Raw genomic sequence first — 21,786 nt, forward strand, 5'->3', positions numbered from 1 at the left:
ATACAACACTTCCAGCAAACTGTACTGTAATCAAACACAGTATTTCTGTAAAAAACATGAATATTTATATCAAGTGAACATTCAGTTACACATAGCCTCAGTTCTGTTCAGGTCAAACTTTACTGCTAAAGGATTTAGAAACGACAGACAAACGAATGGGGCCTGTCATGACATGTTATTTTGAAATCTAAGTCTTTATGTTTGATAACTAGTTAAGAGTCAGTGTAAACATTTAGTCTGTCCTTCCACAAAAAAAGAATACAACAGTGTTATTTAAAATAAAAAATGAAACTCAGTATATCTTATTTCAGAAGGTAAAAGCAAAATTAATTAATCTCTGAAACTAAGTTAATCACATTATGATCTTCTAGAACTTGTCTAGCTCCACTCTGGTTAAAGATTCCGTTTCTTGGCACAACAGTAAAAGACATCGGATCAGCCCCAAGCCTGCAGGGTAAGCATCCCTGTGGTATTCAAATACTTTGGGTAGCAATGAAGACCTGCAGAAGGGCAAGGAGACCTGAGATGACTTAGGGAGCTGCAGCATACCTGAGTTGGGCAAACAGCTTCAGAAGATGAAAGAGCCCAAGCAGGGATCTGTGTGATTACTGTTCTTTTGCCAGGACGCGGGGTGGACAATTAGATTCCTTTACAAAGCATTGGTGTGTTTGGTGCTCGTTGGAAATGGGGAGGAGCGGGTGGTAAGCCAGAGTTGGGGCGAGAAGAAGTAGGGTGAAAATGGGTCTCAGTCATCTGTTCCTGCATCTATCTCAGAGGGCTGGGTACCTTCGTGGCGGAGCGCGGACTACCCAGAGCGCCTTCTATAACGTGGGTCAGGCGCCAAGCTCCCTCAGCTTCGCGCAGGAATCTGCAGCCTGGCAGAATTAGGACCGCTCTTTCGCGACTGGCGAGCCTGTCCCAGGCCCGCAGCCCAGAATGGAGTCGCGGCCCAAAACTCTCGCTAGAGGCAAGGACCGTCCCACTACAGCGCAGGCCCGGCGAGGGACCCTTGCGGCTTTCCGTCCAATCCCGTTCACCGGCAAAGTGCGGGGCAGGACTTCGCGTCCAATCCTGTTCCCCGGCAAAGTGCGGGGCGGGACTTCGCGTCCAATCCTGTTCCCCGGCAAAGTGCGGGGCGGGACTTCGCGTCCAATCCTCTTCCCCGGTGACTGCGGGGCGGGACCCTCGCAGCTTTCCGTCCGATTCCTGCTCCTTTGAGGCCCAGGGAAAGCGAGCCGGCGCTGCTGTGGGCTGCGGCTGCGGCAGAGGCGGCGATGCGCTCTCGGTGAGGAAAGGCAGGCCCGCTGAAGCAACACTCCCTCTCTCCCCCATTCTTTCACATCGGGAGCGGGGGAAAATTAAGTCTTGCAGAACAAACAGAGTTAAGTCGTGCAGAACCGCAAAGGTGCCTGGATTTGGCGGGGTGTAGTTTAATCAAGCATCTTGCCTGCAGGGGTCTGAAGGGTACCCCCAAGGTTGGGCCGCTGGGCTGCTCGGTCGTGGGGCTTGGATTTCTCTCACTTGGTGGCCTCTCGAGTGCAGAGCTGCCTTTGGGTTGGTGGGAGGAGCCTCGAGCTCTCATTGCCCTTTGCTCCTGGCTTCCACCCCTTGCCACCCTGTTACCCGGCCACTGAAAAGGTACCCTTTGCCCTTTGAACCCATCCAATCGAAAGGTTTACTTGTATGAAACCTAATTAATCGTATGGTCATTTACTCTTGCTCTCTAGCAGGTGGACTATTTGCGTGTGTTTGCAGCGATTCACAAAAAGTTTGTTTTGGGGACTCCCAGCTCCTAGATTGCAATCCACCTTCTTTCACTAGCTTGTTCATTTCTGTTTCCCTCTGAAATGTTAAGCTTGTTTCTTTCTTCCCACAGTCACCAACTTAATTCAGTTGCCTGTGATCTCAAAACAATTGTTGCAGCAGGCTCCTGGCAGTCTTAAGCAGTTCATCTTCTTGGTGTACTGGTATGTGACAATTCCTTCACTTATTGTTCGCGTTTCTTTTCCACTTTCGTGAGTTCACATCTAATTGCCCCCAGAAAGTCCATTCTGATTAAATCTAGCATCATCATTTTCTTAGTGCTATTGGAACTATATTGTTTAATCTTTGTGGTTCAAAATTCAAGACAACTCTTCAAGAAATAATCCAATAATTTATATTTTTAATGTGTACCTGTTGGTGAGTTAAGCACTATATAGTAGGTATGAAACTAGTACTCTTGGTTCCAGTTTTCTAGAGTCTATTAAATGGCACAGAGGTAAACAGACTATCTTATCTTCTCTGTATGTGTGTACTAGTATTCTATTGCTGTCTTAACAAATTACCACAAATGCAACTATTAAAACAACACAAATGTATTATCTCATAGCTTCTGTAGATGTGAAGTTTGGGTGGGCTTAGCTGACTACTTGGCTTAGAATTTCACAAAGCTGAAGTCAAGATTTATGTAGATTTGGGTTCTTTTCTGCAGGCTGTGTGGGAGAATCCATTTCCAGGCTCATTTAGGTTGTTAGCAGAATTCACATTATTATCTCTATATCCTTACTGTCTGTCAGCCTGAGCCTCTTTCAGTTCTTTAAGGCCATCTGCATCTTCAAAGAAACCATGAATTCTTCTCAAGCTGTAAAGCTGTCTGACTTGTCTGTTCTCTGCTCTTATGAACTCAAGTGATTAGTTCCACCTGGATAACATCCCTATTGTTAGTCAGTTCTGTGGAGGATATCACAATCACAGGAGTAATGATATCACCATATTTGCAGGTTCTGGGGATTAGCAGAGGTGGAATCTTAGGGGCCATTCACAGAAATTCTGCTTACCACAATATGGTGATTTCAGGCAGGATTATTTTGTTTTTATAATGTGCTTTTACAGGCATTAAAACATTCTGACTTTATTGAATTATATGATTAGCCACTCTAAGATAAGGAAATTCACTTAAAGTTAGTTGCCTCAGGGGCACAGGGTTAGAAAGTGGCAGGGTCTATACTTGGATCCAGATCTGCATTTCCATTTGGTCCAAATCCATGTTTATGGATGGTCAAAATAGTGTGCAGCCAAAGTCAATAGAAAGAAGCTGAAGAACTTTGAGTTGATTACTATTTCTCATTTTTAAATTATCTCTTTGTATTAGTGGTACAGGCTTAAGCTCTTCTGCCTACAAAAGAAAGCCCAAAATACAATGGTATGAATAAAATAGAAGGTTTTTGGTTTTTTTTTGTTTGTTTGTTTTGTTCCCCCCCCCCCCCACCCCATACATCTAGAGGTAGGAGTCCAGGACTAGTAGGAAGATTCTGACATCCTCCATACATGACTTCCATAAATGGGCCCACAGTACTGTTTAGTTCGACACTAACCTAGCAGGAGTGAAAAGGAGGGAAAGTTCAGGGAGAACACATGCATTCCTTTTCAGGAGCATGACCTGGAAGTGACACACACAAGGGGCATCACAAGGCCACACTGAGCTCCAAGAGAGGTTAGGAAAGATATAACTGGGTGACTATATGTACAGCTAAAACTCAGGATTCTGTTAAAGCAGAGAAAAAAAGGTATTGGCTGAAAACAGTCTCTGCTGTGTCCATGCTTTTGATAGTGTTCAATTCTGTAACATCTAAGAGTGGATTATTATGTTTAGCATTGCTATCAGTTTTAAAAAGTCACTTTTGAGAGAATAGGAAATTCTAATTCAATATTAACATTCTTTGATTTCTCAGTTGCTATTTTAATAATTACATATTTAATATATTACAATATTTAATGTTATAATTTAATATATGATAATTTAAAAGGCTTAGAGAAATCTCATTTTTTATTATTTGTACACCTTATTCACATTTTGGGTTAGATTTCTTTGACAACATGTGTTAATATGTTCAAGATTGCTTTAGAACACATGACACCATTCTGTTGAGGCTGCATACCACCTGTATGATTAAATTAAAGCAGTTTGTCATATGATTTATGTATTCTACAATGTTGGACAACATTTACATACCTCTTTGTCACTTTGCTTTCCAAAGTTTACTATCAACGCATAATCCTTTTCTACACATCAAATACTATCTACCCACTAAGACTTAAAGCAGGTTCCCTTACCTTCTATCATGTTGTTTTGTATAGGGGAAAGACTGTTGTCTTAACAGATATGGGTTTGAGTCCTGCATTTGTCTTTAGGTAAGTTACTATATTTCTGAGTTTTGGTATAGTCATATGTAAAATGGCAAAGAATGCCACCTTTCAGAGATAACATAAAAATTAGGGAGCTAATACATGTTTTCTGTAATACAAACTGAAGTACTTGGCAAATGCTAGGCGTTCAATAAATGATAACTAATTATACCAGTCCCACTGATCACTCTTACTTCTAGCACTTTGAGTCTACAGACTCTTTTTAAGTTGGTTTTCTCTATCTGACAGGTTTATAAATTTTATAAGAACTGGTACCAAGTCCTAGATATGCTGTGGTCCCTAAATACTGATTTAGTGAATTGTGGATTGTACCTCGGATATATAAGAGTATCTATGAGATTGAAGTTGTGAGGGCTGTCTCTCTTTTCTTTAGTTTTCCTATTGTGATTTTATCATGGAAAATCAATTGGCTAAATCAAATGAAGAACGAACATTTCAGTACCAGGATTCTCTTCCATCACTGCCTGTTCCTTCACTTGAAGAATCATTAAAAAAATACCTTGAATCAGGTATGTTAATAATCTTTTAGTATATATTAATATTGTTAGCAACTTAGAAAACTGTGATACTGTTACCAGAGAAGTGGTCTTGATATAGACTCTAAGAGAGAGTTCTTGGATCTCTTGCAGGAAGGAATTCAAGGTGAGTTATAGAGTGCAGAGAGAAGAGACAGTTTATTGAAAGCTTCTCCATTATAGAGTAGGGCATCCACAGAGAACAGGCAGACTGTCTTTGTTTTAAGATTTTCTTACATAGGGGTCTTATCTATGTAAAGACTAAACTAAGCTGTGTCTATGTAATGGTGAGCAGACAGCATGACAAAATTTATTATTTTATTAGCTTAAAACAATCCTTGACATTTTAGTGCATAATATATCAATGAATAATGTTAATTATCTTGAAAACATATATTGTTATGAGTATTGAGACATCTGGACTTTCTGCTGTTGTAGGAGTGTGTCTTTGTAGATATCTTTAGGCTGTTTCTTCAGCTGTAAATATCTTATGACTGGGTCATGACTGGCAATGTGCCTTGCTAGTCTCCAGATGGAGCTGAATTTAAAATGGTGTTACTCTGGCTCTCCTGGGCTACTGCTTCCATAACATTTCCCCCTCTACTTATGAGAGAACCCATAATTTTAAGAGGAGATACAGGGGAAAGGTTGTTCTTCTGTAACTCCTTCCTGGTGGCAGTGGATGTTGATTGTTAGGACATGGTCCTCTCATAATAGTGTGTAGTAGGCCTCTTCAGGGAATCAGGGAGCTCCTTGCTTGCATGATGTCCCAATCATTTCAGGAAAGTTAATATACTAGGTTAGTAAATAGATAGGTAAAACAGCCACTAAGCTATTTTATCTCGCAGACCTATACAATAAGCACAGCAGAAATAAAAAGTACGATAAATAATAATAATGAATATTATAATACCAAGCATACTGAAAAGAAATGCTTTCCAAGTGCTGGAGAGCTCATGAAACTATGCTGTTATGGAGTATTATGACAGGGAATCCATTGCCAAAATTCAAGTTTCTGGAGAATTCATGTCCTGTGATATATTATGGGAGTAGTCAGGAACATAATATAATACTGTTTTGTTCAAGGCACAATCTCCTCCCTTGGCTGCAGTTAAAAATGTATAAGGCCATATGGTTTTGTAAGGCCACTGGTATTATTTGGGAAGTTTCTATCCCGGAAGGATAGATGTAACCAAGAAGACAGGAGGGTGATAGCCTGATGAGTGTCACTGAAAGCTGCACCAGTGTGTTTCGCTAGGGCTTTTACCTGTAATTCAGTGTCTATAACTGCTGCTTGAGAAGAGAATATGGCCATAGGATAAAACCACCAAGAACCCTGTTTTGTCTTCATCTATGATGGGCCTTGACTGTTTTTCAGTTGGTGAGGAAGGAATCTAGATGTATAATGATATGTCCTAGAAGGTAGGGATGACCCCCTAGGACATTGTCCAGTCCAGTTGTAAGGTAGGTATAAGCAACTGTGAGACCCTTGTGCCCATAACCTTCCCCAAGGAGAAGGATGGGCACCCAATCTTAGAGATTTATTTTGCCATCCTGTCCACATTTGATTAGTTAAGACCAGGGTCTGATTGCATTGTTGGGTAGCAACCACCTCATGTAGGTTTCAGCTTAGAGGTGGCTGCTGTCATGTCTCTCAAGGCGTAAGAGTACTTTACCTTTCACCTGAATTTGGGTAGCCATTAATCAACTAAGCCTATCAAAAGTGGTACAGCCTAAAGTGGGGATGTTATTTAGTTGTCTGCAGAACAATTGAAAAAGGTGTTTTTGTTTGTTTGTTTGTTTGTTTGAGTGGAGGAAGGGAAGAAGTAGTAGCTGGTGTCTTTTTGATACATTAGAAAAGGAGAGTATTTATCTCTTATAAACCATTCATTGAAGTGGCTTAAATTAGCCTATTTGATATGCCAAGGTAACCCTGAGGTTGATGAAAGAGGTAATTTACTGCATACCCAATAATTTTTCTGGTTTGGAAGGGAGGCCACAGTTTGTGCCCGTTCCGTAAATAAATTAGCTCCAATATTATAATAGATCAAGTTTAATATTAAAACCAGTAATTTCATTTTGAGAGTAGTACTTATCTACTGGATGGCTTCTTTTTTTTGAAGAGAAGCCACAGGATTCTCTATTGGCTCACAAGAGTATACTGGAATAGTGGTCACCACATTGAATGCCTGTGGGACTTTATGAGAGGCAGGTTTAATTTTGGATAAATCTACTCAAGTTTAACTCCACTAGGGGTGCTTAGAAGCACTTGATAGGGTCCTTTCCACTTTGGAGAAAGTTGGTCTGTAGGAGGTCCTTCTTTCCAAGTTTTTAATATGACTAAGTCTCCTGGTGAACAGCGGAGTTATAAATATTTATGAAGGTGGTTCTGACACATGAATATTGAACAAACATGCATGTAACATATGACTGTTTACCCTGGAGTAGACTTAACCCTTGCCTGACATGACCTTAGAGTCTATTTGTAATTTGGTATTTTACTGCCATAAAGAGTCTGTTTTGTCAGACTTATGATTTTTATTTTAACGTTAAGCTAGTTATGCCAGAATTCCAAGAAGAGGAAACATATAGCAAGGTGTGTCCAATCTTCCTGCTTCCCTTCATGGCCTGAACTAGTTTTTCGGTTTTTTGGATGTACTTTGGCCAAGAAGGAGGTCCATTTTGCTTAAACCCAGGAGACAGAGGTTACAGTGAGCCAAGATTGCACCATGGGGCTTAGGATTTTTAAAAATTTATTTATGTTAGGTTATAGTCCCCGCCTTTTTTGTCAAGCTATGCCATCAATGGCCAAGCTCTTATTTTATTCCATATTGATGTCAGGGTGGTGTGCTACCTGCCCTAGGTCTATCATGTCCCTTGGTGGGACCTCTGTGGCCGAAGGACTTGAGCAAAAGACTTACGGGCAATTAAACATTCTAGGCCAGGTGGGAATGGAGGTGGGCAGACACTCGTTAACCTTAAATCTCCTTTTAAGCAACATAAGAGCCAAAAGCCAAATGGCAGGGTTACAAAATTTACTTATTTATAAATTCTATACATTGAACTTTTTAATCTTGACTTGTAGCAATTAGCTATATAAAATACAAGCATTTTTTTCAGCTTTAGAGGCAGTGTGCCCGACCTTGATTTGAGATCTGAATTGATTTTATTCCCCAAAACAAGACCTTTCAATCTCATGTGATAGTCTCTGGGTCTGGAAGGGGTGAATCGTTTCAAATTCTGGAGGAAAGACAAAACGTAAGGAATTAATGTTTTAGACAGAAATATCGTAAGCCCTGCCTAGTTTTGAGAATGACAGGAAAGGAAGCCCATAGGTAGCCAAATACTTAAATTATTTAGTATCAAGGCATAGAAAAATTATATTCGGTTATAAGCAAAATTATTAAATGAATTTTAATATTTTGAATATACGCCTGTCCTTATATCTCTATCTGTAGGTCTCATGAAAGTAGTTTACTTTGTCCAGGTCTAAAGACAAGGCTTTGGTTAGCTTCAGTTTGCTGTAAGATACTAGCAGGAATCAGTGCCTTCTTTAGATTAGCTGTATGTGCCCAGGAGTCAAAGCCCTGTAACTTAAAGGCACAAGGATTAGTTAGTAGCACTTGATAGGCACCCTTTTAAGGAACTAGAGGGAGTCCTTTAACTGATTTTCTTTCTTTTCCTTTTTTTTTTTTTTTTAACACAGTCTCATTCTGTCACCCAGGCTGGAGTGGAGTGGTGCAGTCTCGGCTTACTGCAATCTCTGCCTCTGGGTTTAAGCAATTCTCCCAACTCAGCATCCTGGGAGCTGGGATTACAGTCATGTGCCACTATGTCCAGCTAATTTTTTGTAGTTTTAGTAGAAATGGGGTTTTACCAAGTTGGCCAGGCTAGTCTCAAACTCCTGACCTCAAGTGATCCCCCTGTCTCCACTCTCCAAAGTGCAGAGATTACAGGTATGAGCCATTGCACCTGGCCCTTTAACTGATTTTTTTTCTAGTATATGTAATTATCAGGCTGGAGGTGGTATGTATTAGGCCATTTTTACATTGATGTAAAGAAATACCTGAAGCTGGTTAATTAATTTTCAAAATAGAGGTTTAATTGGCTCAGGAAGCATACAGGAAGCATAGTGCTGGCATCAGCTTCCGGAAAGTCCTCAGGAACTTAAAATCATGGTGGAAGGAAAGAAGAAACAGGCACTTCACATAGTGAAAACAGGAGCAAGAAAGAGAGAGTGACAGAGAGGAGGAAGTGTCACATACTTTTAAACAACCAGATCTGGTGTGAAATCAGGAAGTTATATAATGTAAAAACCTTAACCTTTTAAAATCTTGGTTGTTTTAGCAACAAAATAACCTAATAAAGATAGCATAGGAATTATAAAATTTTGTTTCTTAAGACTATTACCAAAAGGCGAAAAAAAGCCTTCTGCAGTGTGACTACTACTCCTTTTGGGAAGCCCATTTAGATAACCTGGACATCAAACCTGATGAAAAAAGTGCTTGAATTTAATTGGACCCAGGAAGCGTATGTTCAAGTTTATGAGTATAACAGAGGATTACCTCACTCATAAGAATAACATGAGTTTTTTTATAACATTGAAAGCTTAGACATATTCTAAGTAGCCAGAAGTACGGAATCAAGTTATACTAGAGGTAAACATTGCTTTTCTAGTCCTTCAAGATAAAATATTTTAGCATTAGGTCATAACAGCAGTAAAATTAGAACTGGAGAAAAGAAAAGCTGATGAGAAAGCTGAAGGAAAGAATTATCCCAGACCTCAAAAAAGCAAAAAGCAGTGAGAGAGTAAAAGCAGAACTTCTAGGATATGATTCTGAGACTTTTTAAAAGAAATGGGTTATAAAAGTAAAAGTAAAATTTCTTATAAAATAAAGAGGTTTAGAAGACTCTATTTAATTTCACAGTTTCAGGGCAAAAGTAACCACCAGAATACCAACAGGCTGAAACTTTAGACAAGAGAATGGGACTCCAGGTTTCCATAGGGGCCAAGTAGATCAAGGTTTCTGCCTATTTTAATGTGGGGTATAAAAGCATCTAAGTCCTGTAGTGGTTAAGATATAGCAAGAACAGACTGGGTGCAGTGGCTCACATCTGTAATGCCACTTTGGGAGTCCAAGGCAGGCAAATCACCTGAGGTCAGGAGTTCGAGACCAGGCTGGCCAACATGGTGAAACTCCGTCTCTACTAAAAATTAGCTGGGCCTGGTGGTGGGTGCCTGTAATCCTAGCTACTTGAGAGGCTGTGGCAGGAGAATCGCCTGAACCTAGGAGGCAGAGGTTGCTATGAGCCGAGACTGTGCCATTGCACTCAAGCCTGGGCAACAAAGTAAGACTCTGTCTCAAATATATATACAGTAAGAACAAATCTTGCAAGTCCTCAGGTTTCCCATGCTGTCCTGTGACATGACAAAGAAAGCAAGCGAAAAAGTGATAGTCAGAAGGCAGTTGTGGAAAGTGAATGCAGTAAATCTCTTTACTGGCCACTGTAAGGCTGCAGTAAAGCAAAGGCAACAAGCTGGGAAATGATGAGAACGATAGCTTTCCCATATCCAGCAAATGAGACAAAGTGGATCAGTCCAAACGAAGCATACAATGGCATACATCTTGTAAGGCTACTTTAATTTTTATTATGCCCCAGAGACTCTCACCCCATTGGGCTGGGACTCTAACCCAAATATTGCACCCTAGGGACTCTAACCCCATTGGGCTAGAAGTACTATTCTTGATAGGATGCCAAGACAGACCCCACTTATCAGAGGTGGCCAATTATTGCTGTGCAGGCTGAATTTCTTCAGCATGGAATCTCATCCTAATGTCCCTCTGTAGTCACTAGATGATGTTACCAGATAAGGGGTCTTGATCCACACCCTAAGAGAGGGTCGTTGGATCTCATGCAGGAAGGCATTCAAGGTGAGTTGCAGAATGCAGTGAGAAGAGACAGCATATTGAAAGCTACTTCATTGTGGAGTAGGGCGTACTCAGAGTGCAAAAGGAATACACTGTCCTTATTTTAAGTTTTTCTTATATAGAGCCCTTAACTAAGCCCTTAACTAAGAGTGCAAAAGGAATACACTGTCCTTATTTTAAGTTTTTCTTATATAGAGCCCTTAACTAAGCCCTTAACTAAGCTATGCCTACATGAGGGTGAGCAGATACCATGACAAAATTTATTATTCTATTGATTTAAATAAAACTATGTTTGACATTTTAGTGTGTGAATACATCTAAGCATAACTGCAATTATCTTGAAAACATATATTGTTATGGGTATTGGAACACCTGGACTTTATGCTGTTTAAGAGTATGTCCTTGTATGTATCTTTAGGCTGTTTCCTTAGCTATAAATATCTTCTGACTGTGGGTCATAACCAGCAAGGAATTATGCTTTGTTAGTTTCCAGATGGAGCTGAACTTAAAATGGCATTACTCTGGCTCTCCTAAGCTCTTGGCTTCCTTAACAACACTGTTAGAAGTTGAAGGTTTAATTGCTTCTTCATTTAGCCTTGTAATAATTAAAGTTCATTGTCTCTTGAACAATGCAGGGCTGGGAGTGCTGACTCACATGTATTAGAAAATCTGAGTACAACTTTTGGCTCTGCAAATTCTGAACTGCTAATAGCCTGCTATTGACCAGAAGCCTTACCAATAACATAAACAGTTGATTAACACATATTTTTAATGTTATAGGTATTATTTTCTATATTATTTTAGAGTAAAGAAAATGTTATTAGAAAAATGATAAGAGAAAAATATATTTACTATCCATTAAGTGGAAGCAGATCCACAGGAGAAGCAGGCATACTCATTATCAACTTTTATTGGGTATAAATGGACCTGTGCAGTTCAAACTCATGTTGTTCAAGAGTCAACCATGTCCTTAAAATACCTAATGCTTTTTTTTTTCTCTTTTTATGTTAATTTTTCCATAGTTTGAAAAGCGAGATAGTGAGGGGCTTATGAGGAGAAATGTAGTCCTTTGCCCCATCTCCCTGGCTCCCTCCCCACTTGCAAATCCTCCTCTCTCAAGCAAAGATTTCCAAATCTTTTGTTTCTTTTCAGCCACTTTATTGTTGTAAACTCTTAATTTATTGTTCAGCTGTGATACTGAATACAGTACTGTGTTTTACATATCTGAGTCTTAAGATTTTCATAAGTTAGTAACAATAGAGGTGAGTTGGTAATACTTTGTCTAAATACCTTAATAAATATTCTTTCTTTCTAGTGAAACCATTTGCAAATGAAGAAGAATATAAGAAAACTGAAGAAATAGTTCACAAATTTCAAAGTGGGATTGGAGAAAAGTTGCACCAGAAATTGCTTGAAAGGGCAAAAGGAAAAAGAAATTGGGTATTTGTTGTTATAATTGAAAAATTGATGAAGTTTAAAGAATAATAAATAAAAATATACATCATTTTCATTTTTAAATTATTGCTCTAAAATTTTTACAGTCATTATTGTCATTTTTATAATCCAAAAGAATGAATGAATCACTTAACTTCGGGAGTCTTCACTGGGTGGATTTGAGAACTTAAAATGATTTCCTGGGATAAGTGATTCTGATTCACATGTCTGAAATGGGGCCCAGGGACCTAGAGATCCTTATTTTAACAATCACTTCATGTGGTTTGGCTAAAGGTGATCTGTAGACCATGCTTAAGAAAAACATTTTGTCCAGGTGACAAGCTTGAAAAATCCAAAACACTAAAATAGACATGTCACATAGGTGACATAGAAATATTTTAATAGTGCATGGAAGAAAAGGAGTCATTAAAAAATCAGACTGGAGAATGATTGTGTATAGTGTATATTTCAGTTAGATAAATAATTATTGAAGGTCTCAATAATTTTCCACAAAGATTCTTTAATTTCTTCAGCTCAACCATTTCTCTACTTCTTTATTATGAATCAGAGGATGAGTTTTTTATAATTAAAAAGCATTGCCTTACATTATATTATTGACAGGTACAATCATGATTGTACCTATCATTTAGTTTTAGAAATAAAAAGCAAGCTGATTTTTTTCATGAGCCATTGATACCTATGGTGGAATAATGAAATTTCACACTTTGGGATTCCTTTGTTCTCACTTTTGAGCCTTAAAGTGGAGCAAAGGTAAAGAAGTTGTTGTTTTATCTATATCCTTTTTGTTTATGTATCTTTCTGAGTTACTAATTATAGTTTAAACATCACTTTCTTCAAAAAAGACTCCAGGTAATTTGATAAGATGTGCTTACTTATGCATGGAATTCAGTTGCATATTGTGAAAGAGGCACACATAAAAAAGTGTCTGTGAAAAATCGAAATTACTTTAAAGCCTACTAAAAATTTTTTATATTTCCTTTCTTTGATTTATTTATTTTTTGGAGACAGAGTCTCGCTCTGTTGCCTAGGCTGAAGTGCAGTGGTGCAATCTCGGCTTACTGCAACCTCTGCCTCCTGGGTTCAAGCAATTCTCCTGCCTCAGCCTTCTATGTGGCTGGCATTACAGGCATGCACCATCACGCTTGGCTGATTTTTGTATTTTTTTATAGAGATGGGTTTTTGCCATGTTGGCCAGGCTGGTCTCAAATTCCTGGCCTCAAGTGATCCACCCACCTCTGCCTCCCAAAGTTCTGGGACTACAGGCGTGACCCACTATGCCCAGCCAGTTTTTATATTTCTGATTTAGTATTTCAGTTTTTGTTTGGAAAAGGAAAATTGTAAATGTCTTAATAACTCTTATCATTAGGTAAGAACTTATTGATTATCTATTATGTCCCAAGTACTCTGAAGAAATGCCTAAGTACTTTGTTGCATACTTGTGGCTTCAATACAAGTCTGAGGGTACCTTTTGGTGCTTTCTTGTTACTTGTTTTTGATAGTGCAGTTAAACCAAATAATACCTAATATCCTATAGCTCCCCCACAAAAAGAAATTATCACAATAACATTTCTCAATATCTATGATGGTTTAAAACAAGAATCATGTTTTTATTTATTTAATTCATTTTTTGAGACAGGGTCTTTCTGTCACCTAGGCTGGAGTGCAGTGGTATAATCATAGCTCACTGCAGCCTTGAACTCCTAGGGCCTCAGGTGATCCTCCTGCCTCAGCCTCTTGAGTAGCTAGGACTATACGCATACCCAGCTACATTTAGTTTTTTGTTTGTTTGTTTTTTTAGTAAAGACGGGGTCTCTCTGTGTTGCCCAGGCTGGCCTCAAGGTCCTGGCCTTGAAGCGTTTCTCCGATTTGGCCTCCCGGAGTGCTGGGATTATAGGTGTGAGTCACCTTGCCCAGCCAGAAGACATGTTTTTAAATGTTGAAAAATTTAACAAATGTAGCTTCCTTTTTAAAATTGCCAATGGTTGCACATTCACGTATTATGAAGAACATTAAGCTGATGTTCTCAATTTCTTTTAGCTGGAAGAGTGGTGGCTGAATGCTGCCTATCTGGATGTTCGTATACCATCACAACTGAATGTCAACTTTGCGGGTCCTGCACCTCATTTTGAACACTACTGGCCTCCAAAGGAAGGCACTCAATTAGAAAGAGGAAGTATAATTCTTTGGCATAATTTGAACTACTGGCAACTATTAAGAAAGTAAGGACATGTGTGAATTTAGTAACAGGCTTACCTGAAGTCTCAGGTGGCAAAATGTTGAGAAGCTTAATTTACTTATTTGGGGATGAATACTTCAGTTGTGGCTGCTTTTTAAATTTTATAATGACTTCTTGATCAAAATACTTTTTTTTTAAATAGAGAAAAAGTGCCTGTTCATAAAGTTGGAAATACTCCTCTAGATATGAATCAATTCCGAATGCTGTTTTCTACCTGCAAGGTTCCAGGAATTACAAGAGACTCAATTATGAATTATTTTAGGACTGGTAAGTAAAAATGCAGGTATCTTTTTTAGTAAAGATGTTGGAATCTGGGTAGTCTACTATGACATGATGGAACATACACTTTTGAAGAATATTACTGTTGGGGCTTTGACAAAGGTTTTCTGTGAGCCTTATATTTGAATCATTCTGATTAGTTTAGATGTAATTTATAGGAATGAATTTTCTAAAGGTGTCTTACATGGTTCAATACCAACTTGATGCTTATGTTCCATTATTTGAAAGTTTAAACTTTAGTTGAATAGTAGAATTGGAGTATTAAGGAAATCCTGAAACTTGTGATCTGGATGCTTCTCTTTCTCTTTCTACCCTCATTTTTTTATTTCCTGAATTGTCTTTGTGAGTGTTTGCTTATATGTACTCATCGTGCCACAGTCTCCCCGTGAGGAATCTGCTTTTCCCCCCATCTTATATGAGGTAGAAACCTGGAATCACTTTTTTTTTTTTTTTAAGACAGGGTCTTACTCTGTTGCCCAGGTTGTGATCTCAGCTCACTGCAATCTCCACCTCCTAGGCACACAAGTGGTCTGCTTGCCTCAGCCTCCCAGGTGGCTGGGACTTCAGGCAGACCTCCACACCTGGCCAATTGGTGTATTTTTTGTAAAGATGGAGTTTCACCATGTTGCCCAGCTGGTTTCAAACTCCTGGGTTCAAACAATCTATCTGCCCCAGCCTCCAGAAGTGCTGAGATAACAGGCATGAGCCACCATGCCTGGCTTGGAGTCACTCTTCTTAGAGACACATGAGTTCAGATGGACTCATCAATTTTTTTTTTCAACTGTCAGATTAATGGCAGTTTCTGCTTAGTGTCCTAGCTTATCTTGAAATGGAAAATTCTGCAGTGGTAACTGCTTTTTTCACAGTTTATACTTTCTGAAGAGTGTAATTATGAATGGATTTTTTTCTTACATAAAATTTTATTTTAAAGTAAAATATTTACAGCCAGTCATGCTCATAGTATGAGGGGTATGAGCTTACTTTCATATATAACTCAACTCTTCTTTGTAAACTTTACATGCTTGAGATATTTAATGTCCTCAAGCCTACATATATTTACCTTGATGTTACCAGTGAAATAATTAAAAGATTAGGGAAACTGAGTTATTCATAGTCTAATGTTTAATGTGCAAATATGAATGGAAAAGATGATCAAGAGAAAATTAATGTAAGGAGAGCAATAGCAAAGAGAGAAAATATGCATATCAGTTAAGAACTTAATATCGATACCTGGTTTTGAATTGTCTTTATCACTTAGTAGGTATATCCTTAGATAAAGTAACTCTTTTGAGTTATAGTTTGTAAAATGGGGTTTCATTAATAATGCATCTCTTGATATGGTGGTTTAAGCTGACATGGTTATTACATTTTGGGGCTTACTTGTGAAGACATAGACAAAGGGATAAAGTGTGAGGTAGACATGAAACAAGTCAGAATTCATGGCAGATAATATACAGGCAGTTCAAATAAGATGAGTAACTGTATGGCTGTTTTATGTTAGGTAGTCAGGGAAGGCCTTTCCAGGGATCTGAATGATAAGATGGACCCAGAGAGTTTTTTGGCTTTCTTTTGTTCAGTTGACTTTTGTTGCTGTTATTTTTTGTGTGTATTGAAGGCAGAATGCTCTGGGCAGAAATAAAGTTGGCAGGTTAAAAGGGCAGTATGAATGGAACAGGGTACACAGGGCAGATTAGAAAGGTTACTAGAGGGTAGATCATATAGTACTTTACAAACCAAGTTAAGGTTTTTGACTTACATTTGAAATGTGAATGGAAACTATTAGTGAATTTTGAGGAAAAGAATGATGACCAGATTTATGCTTTAAAAAGACCATTCTGCCTACTGTTCGAAGAATAGACTTTTAGGAGAGTGATGTTTACAAGCAAGGAGGTCAATTGGAAAGTTGTTCCTGTAGTCCAAGTGAGTCAGGATAATGACTTGTACTAGGGTGGTGGCATTGGCGTGGTGAGAAATTATACTTTGGATATATTCTGGATTTTGGGTTAGCAGGAATATTCATATATTGGTTGTAAGATGAAAGAGAAAATAGGAATCAGATGACTTCAACATATTTGGCTTGTGCAGCTAACAGGGTAGATGGCTGTGTAGATAGATTCATGACGTGGGAAATAGTGGGAGGAGATGATTTGAGGAGAAGCAAGTGGTCTTTAAACTGTGTTGAAATTAACATGCCTTTTAGACATCTAAATGGAAATGTAAGTAGGCAATTGGGTTCAAGATTTATGGTTTTAGAAATAGCTGGGTGAAGTGGCACGGACCTGTAATACCAGCTACGTGGGAGGCTGAGGCAGGAGAATCGCTTGAATTCATGAGGGGGAGGTTGCAGTTAGCCGAGATTGTGCCACTGCACTCTGCCTTGGGCAACAGAGTGAGATTCCATCTCAAAAAAAAAAAACAACAACAACAGAAAAATTGGAAAATGATGTGTGTTGACAGGATGGGCAGAGTTTAAGCCACTGAAGTTAGTCTCAATAAGGAGACTATAATTATAACTAGTTTTCTTTTTTCTTTTCTTTTTTTTTTTGTCTGTCACCCAGGGTGGAGTGCAGTGGTGTGATCACAGCTCACTGCAACATTAACCTCCTGGGCTCTAGCAGTCCTCCCACCTCAGCCTCCTAAGTAGCTGAGACCAGGCACATGCTACCACGCCTGGCTAATTTTTGTACTTTTTGTAGAGATGGGGTTTTTCCATGTTGCCCAGGCTGGTCTCAAACTCCTTAGCTCTAGTAGTCTGCCCACATCAGCCCCCAAAGTGTTGGGGTTACAGGTGTGAGCCACAGCACCCGGCCTCTTGTTTGTTTTTACATACTCCCTAGGAGACCATTAAGACGAATTCAGTCATACCTTTCATCCGTGTTTACCACATTTGCACAAAAAGCCCAGACTGCCCATGTTATCCCTTGTCAGCTGGATTCATGGATTTGTACATGGTTTAATTTGATCCAGATTCTCCATTGCTCTGATCTACCCTCACCACTTCCCCAAACCCTTTTGCTGAACTTTCTGGAGCTCATGATCAGCCAAATCCATTATAAGATATTGTTACTAAGGTTTGATTGTTTAGTAAGCTCACTACTTCCCTTGTAACCCTCTCAAGAGTTTTTTTTTTCTTTTCTATATCATGGCAGGGCTTGGAGGCATTGCTATCCTTTTTGTTTTCCTTTGCCCTTTCTCTTTTCCCTTCTGCCTTAACAATTTTAGCCTTTTTGGGGGAAAAAAAATCATTAGGTTATATCACCACTACATTGTTGCAGTGACTTTCCTCCTGCTCATTCCCCTTCATCTATTGATTGCTTTAGTGGCAGTGCATGTCCTTCTTTCCATTACTACCTCAGTCACATTCTTGATTTTAGTTTTCAATTGTAGATGATCCATAGGCTCTCATATCCTTCACTTTATAGCTCTAGGAAACTGTACGTCTTTCAGTAATCCAACTCAACTGTTCCTCTGGCCACATTGTGATTTACAGTTTAATGATGCTTCACAGTTTTCATTCCTCCTTCTCCAAATTTTCACTTCTTTCTGGTTCTTCACCATCATTACTTCCAGGCATACACATTGAAAACTTTGTCACCCCTCCCCAGTACTAATGTGGTAAAACCTAAACATTGTTTAATTTTTAATCTGTCTTTTCTCTACATATCAAAGATACCTACTCTAGCCATTTACTTGGCCAAAGAAAACCACAAAACCTCACTTAATGATCTCAGTTAAATCTCAAGTTGGTCCCCAGCACTATTATGCTATCTTCCTTGGAATTTCCCTTCCAAAGAAGACTGTTTCATGCCTTTCTCCCTCCTCCTTCTTAGCTAACAAACTCTTCTTATTCACCACAAATATGAGCAATCTTCCCATTATGCCATTTACCTGCCTTCCAATGGTGGGCAGAATAATGGTCCCCCATAGATGTCTACTTTCTAATCCCTGAAATTGTTAATATGTTAGGATACATGGTAAAGAGGAATTAAGGTTGCTAGTCAGTTGACTTTGAAATGGGGACATTATCCTGGATTATTCACATGGGCCCAAAGTATTTCATCACAAAGGTCTTTTTTAATCATGGAAGAGGGAGGCAAAGGAGAGAAGCAAAGAAATGGCAGTGTGAGAAGGTTATGATCTTCTTTTGATGACTTTGAAGATGGAAGAAGGGGTTCATGAGCCTAAGGAAGGTGGATAGCCTCTAAAAGCTGGGAAAAGGAAGAACTTGATTTTCTTCTAGAGCCTCTAGAAGGAACACAGCCCTGATGACACCTTCATTTTAGCCCAGTAAGGCACATTTCAGATTTCTGGTCCTTAGACCTCTAAGTTATTAATTTGTGTTGTTTTAAGCTACTAAGTTAGTAGTAACTTGTTTTTGCAACCATTGAAAACATACTAATTCAAATATATGTCCATTCCCTAACCCCTTGCAATATGTTACTGCAAATTCATATGCTTTGCTTTTCTTTTTAAAAAACAGATGAACTGCTCTGAGTCTCAAGGACAACTCTTCCATATCTGTGCTGAGTCCTGCTTCCTCTTGCCTGGCCAAGGACCTTGTTTTGCATTACCCTCTCTCTTTGCTGCTTGTCAGTTTTCTTTCTTTACTTGATTGTTCCCATCTGTAATATCTGCCATCTTAAAAGGAAAACAATTCACCTCTTGTCTCCTTCAAGTATCATGCCCCATTTGAAGCCATCATCCCATCTCTCTTAGATTGTTCTCACCTAAACGGCTTTAGTTACCTCCTAACTGATCTTGCCTGTCTCCTCTTCCCCCTTGTAATCTGTTCTCCATGTGGCAGCTGGAGTGATCTTTTTAAAGTATTAGTTAGATCACATTGTCACTCCCCTGCTTACAACCATCTTTTGGTTTCCTTCCCATCATACTGGAAAGCACTTTCTGAGGTCAGTGTGATCTGGCTTCAACCTTATCTACCACTCTACTCTTTTCATCCTGCTGCAGCTGCTTGTTTTCCTTCAAGCAGATCAGCTCATGTTTATTCCAGTGCCTTTGTGCGTGCTGTTTCCTCTGCCTTGAAAACTCTTCTGCGGATATTTCCATGGCTTACTTTGTCACTTCATTCAGTTTTCTGCTTAAATATCCCCTCAGGTTTATCATGAGGTAGCACCCTTCTGCCACCCTCACCCCTTCCAGCCATTGATTGATTAATTTGGCATGAGGTTTATTCTTTTCCAGCCCTAAACTTGGAAAGGGGTGTGGTCAGGAGATGACAGCAATATAAGAGTAGTGGTGGTAGAGGCAAAGGTTCTGGAGGTTTTTGAAAGGGAAGAAAGGAGAAATAGTTTGGAAGTAGCCATGAGGAATAAGGAAAATGCATACCTCACCTCTGAGGTCTTGAGGAAATAATATATAAGAGGAAAAAGAGTAATGTTATCAGGAGACAGTTTTTTCTCATAGTTGATGAAAAGATTTCATGAGATAATGTGTATAAAGGCCTTAATACCGACCCATAAATAATACCAACCAGTATATTTCCCTCAAGTGGCAGTGTATGTCTTCTCTTTCTTACTCTTTTTCCATTTTCTTTTTTTAGAAGGTAGGGGCAGGGATCATGTAAGAAGATCTTTGGCAAAGGGACAAGTACCTAAAAATGGGGCTATACCAGAAAAGTCTGAGGTTTATAGCAAACAGTTCTTGGGGAGTTAAGGTGTACCAAAGGAGTCAGAGAATCCATTGTCAGTGGCTTACCAAGTGTTACCAGACTGGACAAAATTCTTTTCCTTTGCCACTCAGGCATACTGTATCCTTTTCTACTGAAAATTATTTTATTGAGGAATCATAGCTAGATATTACTGCAATTAAATTACCTGATGAGTAATTAACATTAAAATAATCCCAAAGAGAAACTTGTTAATTCAAATGGCTCTCCTCCAAGATTCCTCTGGTCTTCTTCCCTTCCCATTTCTATTTCTAAGTAAAACTAGAAACATCTGCAGTAGTTTGGGATTTATGTGATTTTCAGGGTGTTTGAAACTTATGGATTTCTAGATGTCTCACATGGAACAAGTGTCAGGAGTATGTATTTATACCATAGTGACTGCAATTCCATTAATACATTGTTTTTGTTATGTGATATATGTGATGACTATATGATAAATAAAATACTGGAGGAATGTATACTTTTCTTCTAATGGAGATATGCATGTTTATTCCTGTTTGACGTTAGAATTGAGGCTTGTGTTTTCTGTTTCTTTTTCCAGAGAGTGAAGGGCGTTCCCCAAACCACATTGTAGTGCTGTGTCGAGGCCGAGCTTTTGTCTTTGATGTAATACATGAAGGATGTTTGATCACACCACCAGAGCTTCTCAGGTTTTCAGACTACTTTCTTGAGTGTCATTAAGTCTTAAGGTGTTGCATGAATTAAAATATACATGTTTAGAATTGCCTTTCAAGGTGACAGTAAGCTTAAAGATAAGAATTTTATATGTGCTTTTTAAAAAAATCTATTGTATTTTTAATTTATTTTAAAATTGTACTGTATCTATCTATCTATATGTTAATTTGGAGAAAAGGAAAACATTACATGTATTACTAATTCCATTCCCTGCCCCAGAATTAATCACTGTTATTACTTTAGTGTGTCTCATCTTTCCAAACCTGTTGCAATGAATTTACATGCATACCTAGCTTAAAACATACATAATATGTATTATATATATATGTATGTGTATATACGTACGTCTGGTATATATTTTCTTTGTATATGTTTTAAAGTATAGAAAATTTCAAAATGTATAGGGGATTATATAATGATAACTCCTGTGTACCTATCTCCTAACTTCAACAGTTACAGCTCTTAACATCAACAGTTACAAACTCATAGTCATGCCGTTTCAACTATATCTCTTTCACCCTTTACCTCACTTTCCCATGGATTATTTTGAAGATAATCTGACATAATATCTTTTCATGATAAATACTTCAGTATACATTTCTAAAATATAAGGACTCCTTAAAAATACACATGCAATACCATTATCACACCTAATGACTTCTGAAAAGTAAACAATTTTTTTTTTTTTTTGAGACAGAGTCTTGCCCTGTGTCCAGGTTGGAATGCAGAGGCACAATCTCAGCTCATTGCAACCTCCACCTCCTGGGTTCAAGTGATTCTTCTGCCTCAGCTTCCTAAGTAGCTGGAATTACAGGTGTCCACCAC

The 21,786-nt window shown here is 38.7% G+C and overlaps 2 protein-coding genes across 6 annotated transcripts in view; one reads left to right on the top strand and one right to left on the bottom strand.

Moving 5' to 3' along the window:
- LOC141580081 (uncharacterized) overlaps positions 1 to 1,812 on the bottom strand; it is a 100,289-nt gene extending 98,477 nt beyond the window's left edge. For 2 of the 3 annotated variants that reach the window (XR_012512093.1, XM_074379356.1), the window contains exon 1: positions 787 to 1,812. Coding sequence is in view for 1 of the 3 variants with exons in the window: in XM_074379356.1 (XP_074235457.1) it covers positions 787 to 1,332 (546 nt within the window). In the remaining 2 variants the exon portion in view is untranslated. Of the gene's footprint in view, positions 1 to 549 lie in introns of all 3 variants that reach the window. The other variant, XR_012512094.1, reaches the window with a different exon arrangement.
- Positions 1,175 to 21,786, top strand: part of CROT (carnitine O-octanoyltransferase) — a 48,342-nt gene continuing 27,730 nt past the window's right edge. For 2 of the 3 annotated variants that reach the window (XM_010345000.3, XM_074379355.1), the window contains exons 1-7: positions 1,175 to 1,285; positions 1,877 to 1,967; positions 4,562 to 4,697; positions 11,949 to 12,073; positions 14,126 to 14,307; positions 14,467 to 14,591; positions 20,828 to 20,936. In XM_010345000.3, coding sequence (XP_010343302.1) covers positions 4,583 to 4,697; positions 11,949 to 12,073; positions 14,126 to 14,307; positions 14,467 to 14,591; positions 20,828 to 20,936 — 656 coding nt within the window. In that variant the 5' untranslated portion in view covers positions 1,175 to 1,285; positions 1,877 to 1,967; positions 4,562 to 4,582. Of the gene's footprint in view, positions 1,286 to 1,876; positions 1,968 to 3,770; positions 4,174 to 4,561; positions 4,698 to 11,948; positions 12,074 to 14,125; positions 14,308 to 14,466; positions 14,592 to 20,827; positions 20,937 to 21,786 lie in introns of those variants that run through there. The other variant, XM_074379354.1, reaches the window with a different exon arrangement.

The sequence above is a fragment of the Saimiri boliviensis genome, chromosome 10, assembly GCF_048565385.1.
Source record: "Saimiri boliviensis isolate mSaiBol1 chromosome 10, mSaiBol1.pri, whole genome shotgun sequence".
In the NCBI taxonomy this organism is placed as follows: domain Eukaryota; kingdom Metazoa; phylum Chordata; class Mammalia; order Primates; family Cebidae; genus Saimiri; species Saimiri boliviensis.